Source organism: Paracoccidioides lutzii (genome assembly GCF_000150705.2).
Source record: "Paracoccidioides lutzii Pb01 unplaced genomic scaffold supercont2.7, whole genome shotgun sequence".
Classification (NCBI taxonomy): Eukaryota; Fungi; Ascomycota; class Eurotiomycetes; order Onygenales; family Ajellomycetaceae; genus Paracoccidioides; species Paracoccidioides lutzii.
This window is the reverse complement of record NW_015440953.1, coordinates 750,323-761,687: the sequence shown is the minus strand read 5'-3', so window position 1 is coordinate 761,687 and position 11,365 is coordinate 750,323. Positions and strand designations below refer to the sequence as shown.

The 11,365-nt window shown below is 46.2% G+C and overlaps 3 protein-coding genes across 3 annotated transcripts; all 3 read left to right on the top strand.

Moving 5' to 3' along the window:
• Positions 1 to 62: 62 nt before the first annotated feature.
• On the top strand, positions 63 to 1,451 carry PAAG_11645 (hypothetical protein; the record flags this gene model as incomplete). The annotated part of the gene is made up of 1 exon (XM_015847253.1): positions 63 to 1,451. One exon carries the CDS (start codon positions 63 to 65, stop codon positions 1,449 to 1,451), a length of 1,389 nt encoding a protein of 462 aa, XP_015703162.1.
• A 1,588-nt stretch (positions 1,452 to 3,039) lies between these two features.
• Positions 3,040 to 3,273, top strand: PAAG_11644 (hypothetical protein; the record flags this gene model as incomplete). The annotated part of the gene is made up of 1 exon (XM_015847252.1): positions 3,040 to 3,273. One exon carries the CDS (start codon positions 3,040 to 3,042, stop codon positions 3,271 to 3,273), a length of 234 nt encoding a protein of 77 aa, XP_015703161.1.
• A 3,004-nt stretch (positions 3,274 to 6,277) lies between these two features.
• On the top strand, positions 6,278 to 10,542 carry PAAG_03528 (leucine rich repeat protein; the record flags this gene model as incomplete). Its single annotated transcript, XM_002794937.1, has 3 exons — positions 6,278 to 6,514; positions 6,741 to 7,738; positions 7,800 to 10,542. The coding sequence occupies 3 exons, from the start codon at positions 6,278 to 6,280 to the stop codon at positions 10,540 to 10,542; spliced, it is 3,978 nt and encodes a 1,325-aa protein (XP_002794983.1).
• Positions 10,543 to 11,365: the final 823 nt, after the last annotated feature.

Below are 11,365 nucleotides of genomic sequence, written 5' to 3'. Positions count from 1 at the left end.
ATGAGACATTGCGCGACTTAGCCCTGCGTCACGAAAAGAGATACATAGGATCCTCCTCCAGCATGACCTCTGTTCTATCGCATTTCCACTTCCTACTCTCTGCCTGGCGGCCCCTGAATACCAGTTATGTCTCCCAGGGCTTTTATGAACCGGCCGTGAACGTCACGCGGATCCTGCGGGCACCTTCCGCAGTCTTCTTACGTTACAAGGATGGAGTCTACGCTATTGATGCCGACAAGGAATTCGACAGCGCCAACATTCTCATGAACCTTGGCAGATCTATGGAAAAGCTACTCACGATGCCGACTGAAGAGTTCGAGCGATACCGAAAATCCAGTAGCGACAAAGTTACACCCGAATCTGTAGCTCCTGAGTCTTTCCATTACAGCACCTGTGGGAACTTCTTGATGAGGGCACAACTCGACGCCCATGACCCCCGACTTCCAGGCACCGGCATGTTTGACCTGAAAACGCGTGCTGTGGTGTCCATCCGGATGAACACAAGGAACTACGATCGTGGAATTGGATACCAGATTAAAGGCCGATTTGGAATATTCGAGTCGTTTGAGCGAGAGTACTTTGATATGATCCGCGCAGCCTTCATGAAATACTCCCTACAAGTTCGTGTTGGGCGTATGGATGGTATATTTGTTGCTTTCCACAACATCAAACGCATCTTCGGATTCCAGTACGTCAGCCTGCCTGAGATGGATTTGGCTCTTCATGGCCAAACGGATACAGTTCTTGGGGATACAGAGTTTCAGCTCAGTGTCTCCCTGTGGGACAGGATACTGGCCAAGGCGACTGAAAAGTTTCCGAAACAGTCAATACGCTTCCACTTTGAAACTCGCGACACTAAAACACCGCTCATGTACGTCTTCGCAGAGCCCATGACGGAGGAACAAATCAATGGGATTCAAAACCGCAATAAAGAAGAGATCGAGGCTATACAGAAGAAGCTATTGTTCTCAGAGGAAGATGAGCCTGATCGCGCTAAAGTCGAAGCTAAAGTTGAAGCTGAAGATGAAGCCGAAGATGAAGCTGAAGATGAAGCTGAAACAGCTTCGTCAGAAACCCTCGGAGACCTCAGCCTTAAAGATGTTGCTAGTAATGCTACCGCTCCAGAAGATCCCGCCAATAAAGAATTATTCGCCATTGCCATCACCATCCGCAACAAGGTAAATGGTAGGTATGTCGAACGACCAGTGGCTTTCAGCACAAAGGACAAATGGGATCTCGAGTATACATTTACCCAGTTTGATAGTCCCGAGCAGGCGAGACAGATGTACGCAGCGTGCCAGAGACGCAGGGAGCGTAGTCTGACATTCGAGGAGGAAGACGAGGATAGCGCGTACCATGCCAAGCTGTATAGGCTCAGTGAGGAGGGTAGGGTTTGGCGGCAGAAGGAGGATAAGATTGAGCAGGAGACTGGAACGATTGTTCTGCAATAAGAGGGAGTTGGTTAATCCGTTTGTTTTCAGGATGGTCGTTTTGACTCCGTTGTACTGTACTACTTCATGTTTCGGCGTTTTCTTCCTTTTCCTAGTCGTTCTCCGATGTTGGTATAGAACCCGTGTTTATCATCCCCCATATTCCTACTCCTTGCATTCCATACATATGTATATATATGTATCCATTATATATATTGCCCTCCGGTCGTGATCTACAACCTGCTTGGGACAGCATAGCTGCTCTTTCCATCTCTTGCTTTGCTTGGCAAATTCGGCATGAGACCCAGGTTTGAAATGGTTCAATTGGATTTTCTTGGCATCTGGTTGTTGATAGAATACCGCCGATTGTCGTCTTTTTGTTTAACTTGACCCATACTGTTGTGCACGAAAATGGAGTTGCTCATATCTTCCTTTTGATTCAGACGCTGGTGTCCCGTATCTATATACATTTTCTTCCACAGGAAGGGAAGCTTGCATTGGCTCTTTTTGTCACCATATTTAATTCCCTTAAATAAGATCATAGTCGTTATTAGAGCCTTAGAGCACTACGTGTCTCATAGCTTTCCTGACAACATCAAACTTATCATACTTTTGTATTTTCACTCCAGCGGCTGTCGTCGTCCCCAGTCATGACAGCATTCTGAACCCACCCACCATCGGGAACACAAAGCTTTCTCAAGAATGTATTCTTGGTGTGTCCTATGAACGTTCCCTTAGCAGAGGATGAACTTGTACATCGTATAGTACCCCCCCGGCACACCTGTAATATTAGAGCCAATCGGGGATCGACAGAAGGTAGGATAATGCGTCCATTCTCCTCCTGTTCCCAGCTAACTACAGAACTTCTCAACTGGCGGCCTGACGAGGCTGTATAAACTGATGATGGAATACCATGTCAAGTTTCGCTGAACTATGGAGGGATCTGAGGAATGGATTGAAAGGATGTCCAGAAAACAGTTTGGAGTATCCTTTTTTTTTTGGGGGGGGGCCAAACTGCGTCTAAAAGCACCCAAGAAGCTATTTGTACCTGAGTTGAAATAGTGAGAACAAATCAACTAGTTGCGCATTGTTTTGGTCGACCGTTTAAAAAAGGCGGCCTGAAGCTGCCACGAGAGAAGAGCAGTTATCCATGCATCATCAGATCCCAATAGGACCTGGTTCTCTACGTCCCTCCCAATTTTCCAGCTAAGAATCTAACCATTATTGGTCACCGTGCAAACTAGGCCCACCCCGTCATTCCAAGAGCGCAGTAGTTATGTGGCCCCTCCAGATTTAAATATTTTCCTCAGAGCCAAAGTAGCCAAATCCATTCTGGTGGTTTTGGTGTTCGAGAAAAGGGGTTGACGGCCAGCGCAATACATCGATAAATGAAGATGATACTTTTCAACCGCTGAATGTATGTGTAAAGTACATATATATAAAATTTTGAACCGCACCTTGCGATGTCGACGTACACCTGTTAGTTACACTGAAAAACCGCAGACTAGGCAAGTCAGGGCTCCTCCTCCCAGCAAACTCGCCAAAGAACCACGGAAAATCCAAGGGGAGTGAATGATTGCAAGTGCCGGTTTATGGCTCGTCCTCCAGTATGGATATTGAGTACCAGACGGAAGCACATCATGGATACTCGACGGAATTCCCCTGGCAGCTTACCGGGGTTATTTCTTTCAGTCAGGCACATGATCACTGCTCCCATCGATCGCCACCCGCAGATATCTCGTCCGGCCCGGACACCTGCTGTCGCCACATGGGCGAATTCGCGTCTCTCGTTGGAGAACTGAAATATTTCTGGGATCGTCCGGCGAATAATGGACCGGCATGAATCGAAATCGGAATTGGTAGTACTATCTCCATTTGTGAATTAACTGTTGACGTTGCAAATATTGGTATCCGTTAACGGTTGTCTGGAAGAACAAGCTGCAGAACTTAGCACCTCTTAATAGCTCTCGTTTCCTCCAATTCTGCTCGTCGTTTTCATCCATTCTGTCTGTGTTTGTCGATGAGGGGGAGCGGATGGGGGAAATCCAAGATAACTAACTACCCTCTTGTTACTCTCAAAAATTTGCGATAACAATTAATATAGATGATATATACTCCTTATTGATTGATGTAGATACATAGTGATCTCCACACTGGTCAATTCAGGAACTCCCTGGTCGCAGATTACAGGATTTTGAACGGCAGGTTGTATTGTCCACTTCCTCAGTTATGTTAAATCTTTCGATGGAAGTTCACAAACCATAAGAATTTCGAAGAGAATAGTGATGCATTCCGAGGTTTATTTTTTGGGCGATTGAACATTTTTTGGCCAGAAACAACTGTCATTGGTCAATTCTTCTCGGGCTCAGCACCCCCTTTCATGACAGACCCCAAATTCACAACAGTTGTCATGTCGTCATCAAAAGGCAAAGAAGACGTTGCGTCGGGGCATCTGCCCAGAAAAAAACTCTCTGATAACTCCCTGGAAGTCAAAGGATTCAAGGAGCAAATGCATTCATTCTGATTGGCTTCTGGCCACGGAGCAGCAGCCCAATATCACGCATTGCCATTGGACGGAGCTTGCAGTGAGACGGGGTGACGGGCACTATCAGTGGCTGCGTAGCTGTGGATCGCTGTTCGGCCATGAATCCCCCCCCCCCCATGATCCATATATGATGCCATGCCCTCACTTACTCTAACAGCGCCCAGTGTTGATGCACTTGTTGTATTTTCTTTGCTTTCCCTCCCCCAATGTTTTGAGTTTCGCTTGCCCCCACGTGGGTTCCAGCTTGAAATTAATGTGTCAAATGAAAATGGGAGGATAGTTAACGTTGGCGTGTTGTTTATCGTGAACTACCTGGCCCGAATTCTAAACTAAATGTATAGGGGGAGGCACATGATTAGGGGAGCCCGCAGTATCCACTAACAACTGAGAAGTATGAATAATGTTGGGCTGCGTTCCACGGTCGAATTGCGCAAATGTGATGGTCAAACACGGCAAGTTTGTCTTGCGTACCGGAGATTTCCTAGGGACGGAGTACAGAGTACAGCAATCAATGTGTTGTTTTGTCTTTGTCAGTGCTGGTGCAACACATCTTGATGGTGGCTTGAGCGGCAGATCCTGAAGAATCCATCGTCACATTGTCCACTTGGCATATGACGTTTTTTATGCAGTTGAATTGATAACCTCAAGGAGTGGCAAAAGTAAAATATAAATAAAGGAGGACATTTCGTGCTGGGTGGGTCTTGGTCCATTTCATTCCTTTTAAAACTGCGGCCGGAACCGAATGTCTAGTGGCGAGAATCTGACTGGTTATTATTATGCGGGGCTTTAACAGTTCAACAACACAGGTTTTCCACTTTGCCGGGGATCGAATACGATGATGGAGAAATTTATATGCAGCTTCCACATTACCTTCCCCGCCTTCAAATGAATCCGCCAAGCAACAGATGCAAATAAGGGATACAGCGTCATTATGCCGTTGTTACATCCATGGATGCGTGTGGAGAAAGTGGTATAATTATCTTTGGGAGAGGCGAGATCAACATCGAATTCAGGGGTTGAAGTAAACCGCATCACGTCACTGTGACCAGAGATTGGGAACTGCCAGAACTAACCACGGGCACCAGGCAGAGCTGATTGGTGGTATATCGCTTCTCAGTGCGGAGTTAACTATACAGTTTAGCCATCCGAGAAGGCACCGAACTCAGTTAGATAACGGTGTGGCAGCATGTCAATCTCAACGTTAGGGCTTCATTTCCCCTTGGATCTTTGTTATGTCATCTGTTTTGCTGCTGACGATAGCCTGAGTAAATGCTTACTCCTGCTGCAAATGAAATAAAATAAATTAAAATAAAGAAAATAAAGAAAATAAAATAAAGAGTAAAGAAAAGGAAAGAAAAATTTAAAGAAGAAGAAGAAGAAGAAGAAGAAGAAGAAGAAGAAGAAGAAGAAGAAGAAGAAGAAGAAGAAGAAGAAGAAGAAGAAGAAGCGAATTTCATTGTACCCCGTATGTATTCCGTATGTACTCCACAAGTACTCTGCATGTACCGTATACACTGTATAATTTGTATTGACATTGGCGTACTGGTGCTGTTTCGCATAATTACATCATTTCTGCTTTTCCAAGACATATTTCACTTTCTTTCTTCCAACTTCAACCTTCGACTCCATGAACTTGGCCTTCTATGCTCTCCCCCTCTCGACTCTGTAATCTTCTCTTCTCTCCTCTGCTCCTCTCCTCCTCTCCCTTCTCTGTTGCTGCACGGGCTGCCAGCCAATCCAGGAATCGAATCGAATCCATCGTGTCGTCTTGGAAATTGGGGGGGGCATCGACGTGCTTAGCACCTTGCAGAAAACGCCCATTCCATCTGCCCAACGACCAACCTCTAGTTACTGTACGACAGGACGCTAATTGATCAATGACAAAGCGCTGTGTTCGGCATGGCATTTTCTCAGCTAGCCAGGCTACTCTCAATCGGCTGATCTAGATGAGGCTAGCAGTTGTGCACGCCTCCCTAGAAGACATTGGAAGACAAGCAGCGGTAGGGTTTTTTTTTTTGTTTTTTTGTTTTGAAAGAACCATTGGCTCCCGCTTACGATAGCTCATCCAAGGAGGGGACCTGTACTCCGTACTCCTTAGAGGACCACTGGATGTGACTGTATGGGGAATATCGCTTCTTCTCTCTCAAATCTCTCCGTCAAACTACCAATCATTTCAATTCAATTGATTTCAATAGTTTGCTTCTAGCCTCGCCTGTCCCTCCTGTTCAAGGCTCCTTCGGGAATCAGGAACCCGGTTTCTTGGGTTTTGTTTAATTATTATTTATACTTTTGAACTCTCACCATGACGGACATACCAAATAAAGCTCAGCGAAGGAAAAGTTTAAGTATCTTAGGCCCAACGGGTCTGTTGGGCTCTGGCTTCGCTGGCTCGGCCAAAAATCCTCGGGGTCATGATCGATCTGTTTCTGATGGCTGGCGTGAGAAACACGATTCTGATTCGCAACCACAAAAGGCGAAGCAAAGGTTGTGGAAAAGCACCGGGCGTCCTGCCAGTAGTAGTGGCTCGCTCTTCATCACGGTTAGTTGCACACAGCCCAAAGTTTGCCATGATTTTCTCTATTTATCATTTTGTGCACCAATATTATGTTGTTCAGCATCTTCTATGCTACCTGTCTAGGTATCTGTAACCTATTTGACGGCTTCTAGCATGGGCGCATTGTTCCACCAATTATGGCCTGAGATCTCTAGTTTTTTTTTTTTTTTTTTTTTCTCTCTGCCCCTAATTTACTTTTGGTTTTATACAGGAAAGCCTCGCCTTAATATCATCCGAGGACAGTTCCCATCCGCGATCGAAATCTTTCCAGAAATCCATGCGAAAATCTGTGTTTGGGTCCTTGCGGTCGCTGGGCTCCCTCGATGACGACCAGCCCTCTACAAGAACCCGTTCCAAAGCATCTTCGGGCGATGAGGAGGATTCGGTCACCAACTTGGCAAATCTGAAGTCCCTACTGGGCACCCAAGTCCTACACCATGGTGAAGTCCAGACAACGGGTGGCATGTGGCGGAAGAAGAGTCAGTATTTGGTCCTGACGGATACACACCTTGTTAGGTTCAAAAACCAGTCGAAGGCAGCGGAAGTTTTTCCGTCAATTCCTGCGACCTGGGGTCGAAATTCTTCACCTTCTACGGTCACAAACAGACAGTCAATGGTCTCAATTGCCTCCTTTCAGGATCCCCACATGGCACCTCATTCAGATCTTACGTCAGGAATACCCTTGAACAGCATCGTGGCTGTCTACAGGCTTGATGATGGACGACCTTACTTTTCCATTGAGGTCTGCCACATGGACGAACGATCCGCCAAGCCTTCGTCCTTGCTACTGCAGCTCAATGACCCGGGAGAGTCGGAATTATGGCTAGCGGGGATACGCGCAGCAGCGGACCAAATACGGGCTATTGATCCCCCTAAATTTGACCAGAAGTCCGTGGAATACGTTGCCCGGGCCCTCGAACAGGAACGAGATTACGACCCAGATTGTTTCCGGATGTACAAAGTTGTGCAACGCGTGTCCACCAAATCCGGCGGTAGGTCATCGAATGACGACCTGGCAAAGCTCACATCAAATGTGTGTTATTTGGCAATCGGAGTTCACAAGATCCACCTAATACTCCTTCCGAAGTCATCAAACCGGAGTTCGGTCGCCTCTCTAACCGAGTTGGATGTGAGCATGTCATTTGGGATTATGACGTTAACATCTTTGTCAATGCAACGGGGTGATGATGCTTTTCAATTAATATTCCGGTACGGGTTTCTTTATGCCTTCGGTCCAGCTTATGCGTAGAATGCGCTAACATGTTCATAGTGTACCACTGTGCCATCCTTTCGCTGTGCATCTTTCCTCATCGTTTTCCAGCGAGATCGCTATTTTAATACGGCAGAGAGCGGAATGGCTCAGACCTGAATGGCTTCAGCAACCGTTTATCTTTAATGTCCCTCAACATGTAGAAGACCAAATCACACCATTAATGTACATGGATCAAGATCACGGGGGTTTCGACCGCACTCTTACCGCATATTGCGCTGCCTATGACATCGATACCTCGAATATACGTTATACAATTGATTACGCCTGCGATGACGCTCCGTGCTTCCGTTTACTACAACCTGCAAATAGTAAAGATCGCCGTAAATATTCTGCCTTGGAACTTCTTTCTGTCATGCGTTCTCTACGATATAATGAGTCTTTTGTTTCAATCTCGTTTATGGACATTAATTTAGATGTTCTCCATCGCGTACGCGACCCCTTTGGGTTTGACATTGACGCAGCAACTACGCGCTCCAACATCGCTATTCGACTTCCAGGCCAAGAAAAGATGTCCATCTTGTCTCAAGAAATCCGTGCTTTAACTCTAAAAAATATGCGGCTTCGAAGGCTGGACTTCTCGTTTTGTCTCACGCGACAGCCTACATCTAGCAAAGGAGTGCTTGACCCGGGCTGCGGCATACCGGAAGCCATATTTCCCCTTTGCCGACGCCAGCTGACGAACGTGGATTGGATTGTACTCAATGGAATCAAACTTGGCGACTCTGACTTGGATTATCTTGTTGATGCAGCATCGCAGAAATCCTCTCACCTCCGCGCCCTTGAGGTTAGCCATTGCGGTCTGTCAATCCATGACCTGGACCTTATCCTTTCTACAATCACTGCTCAGGAGAACACTCTGGAATCTATCGATATCTCCGGTGTCCAGGGTAGGCTGAGCCCTGAACTATTTCAGCAGCAGATAGGATACTTTGCTCATATCCGGAGGATTAACCTTTCACACATTTCAAGGACAACAGGTTCGGAGCCACTTATTGCGCCAGAAACATTGCTCAATTGGCGACTGGAGGAGCTGTCCCTGAGTCACACCGCCGTTAATGAACAAACTGTGGATTCGATCGCAGCATACCTATCAAGCTCTAAATCTAGCACACTTCGGAACCTGAAACTCGACCAATGTGGCCTCACCGGGAAAGAAGTAGCTATATTTCTCCATTCCATGACAGACGATTCTGGGAAACCGAGAAACATGCATCTTCACGTGAGTGAGAATCGCCTTCATGTCGACTACTCCCTCCTGTTCAACGCGATAGCCAAAAATAAGACCCCTACACATCTTACCATGAGGATGATGGAATTTCAAAAAGAAGACCATTTTAGACAATTGGTTGATGCAGTACGTAAAAATACAACCTTAAAGTATCTCGATATATCAAAGGCATCATTACCGTATGACGCCGGTCCGGAAACATGCAAAGCTCTTCAACTAATGTTCGAGAAAAATTCGACGATCGAGGAATTGGATATTAGTGGTGAATATGCCCACCTGGATGTTGCTAGATTTGGCATCGGTCTAAATCTTGCGTTAACTGGACTGAAGAAGAATACCTCACTGAGGGTATTAAAGATCGAGCATCAAAGATTGGGTTTACAAGGAGCAAATACCCTTGCTTCTGTTCTGGAGGAAAATGAAACACTACTAGAAGTGTACTGTGACAACAATGAAATTAATCTGCAGTCATTTACGGTTCTAGTCAACGGTTTACAACTGAACAAAAAGCTGTTGCATCTCCCGTCGATGGTACGTGACAGGGAACAGTGCATGGAACGAGTGCGCCGCGAAATTGAATCTGTCAGCCAGAATACCCCAAATTCTGTCGGACCGAAAGGGAATTCGATCCGCAAAAGTCTCCATGCTGCTGTCTCCGGCGGAGTTGGAAGCTCAGGACACAAGCTTCAAAAAGCATCACCTACATCACCGCACCATGCGAATTCACATGTAACTACATTCTTTTCCCCATTAGCGTCATCTACGCCGATTCTCGCTAGCTCAACCGCACCTCCACACTTTATCCGGCAGGATGTGCAAGTTGTGCTTCAATCACTAGGTCACAGATGGGATGCAGAGGTGGATCGACTTCAACGATATTTGGTTCGAAACTACAACATCACCCACGGCCTCATTGATGAACATTGCAACGGCCTCAATGACGATTCAATTAGTGACGGGCGGCCTACAACGGCAGCCAGTCTCGACACATTCCTCAACCAGCTCTCCTTCGACCCCATTGATTCATCCGAAACCGGAGAATCAGTTCCCTACTTGTCAGACACTCCTGACCAAACCGGCACTCCCCAAGATGAAGATGTGGAGAATCTTACCATACAAGACTCCTCGAATGATAGGAAATCGTCAAATGTCGAACAACCCTTTATCCACCCTACAACCCCACCCTTCCCGAAAGCTCACACATCCAACGCTCTACACACAATCTCCTCCAATATATCCGTTCCGACCCCTTCCCTGCCACGTTTGTTCGTCCCAGGCACCGGTAATCACAGCATCCGCATGACTAAGAGTAGCAGCAACCTAAGTTCTAGCACGAACACAAGTGCATCAACCACTACCGGCACGCGACTTTCTGAAACCGCATCCTCGCTTCGTGCGTTGCTCATGGCACGACCCGCGGAGCGAAAGGAGTTAAGGAAAGAGAAATTGACCATTGCGACACTTAGCCAACCTCCCAGGCTTGACTGGAGGTTGCCTGACTTGGAAACTTGAAATATTCCCCACCAGTTCGACTTTATGTGACTTTCATCCTTGACGAGTTTTTTAACTTCTTTTATCCCCCACCTGTTTGCTTTCTCTTTCCTTCTGATTTTGCATTTGCTATTGCGATTGTTCTTCTGGACCGGAACTCTGGAGCACGGCGTATCTTATTTTGATATTGCTCAGCATTTTCGTCTTTGAAAAATTTTCATTTACTTCATTTACCATACCTCCCACCTTCATGTACACATATACCTTCCCGGTTAGGTTCTGGGGCTAACCTTGTTCTAAGAACCTTTGTTTTTTATTAATTTTGCCTTTGCCATTGCCCTACACACACATAATTCTTCTCTATTTTTTATCTGACCGTATTTTCTTTTCCTATTGTTTTGTTCGCTAACTAATATTTCATCCATCTCCCCCTCAATCTTCTAATGATTTCTGGCAGTAACGGCCACCAAGTCTACACATTTGCAGATAAACTTGTTCGCCGAGAAACTTACCCTGCGGAGCCTAATATGGTGAAGGCAAAGCCAAACGATGGGATGCGTGAAGGATAGTCCTTGATTGTTCGTGCTGAAATTGGGGGACAGCAGCTGATATTATTTGGTGTTTTCTATATCTCTCTGGTTTGGTTTGATTCTGGTTTCTAATGCACGCGTGAATATGCCCAGTGGAAGCGGGGTGAGAAAGACACCCCGTTGATATATGACCGCTTAGTTACGTAGCGGTTTCATAATTTCATAATTTTGGTTAGACACCAAACCTAATAGCTACGGTGACGCGGGTGGGTGGGTTTGTTTCTTTATTAGGTTGGGATTACACAGGATTGGAG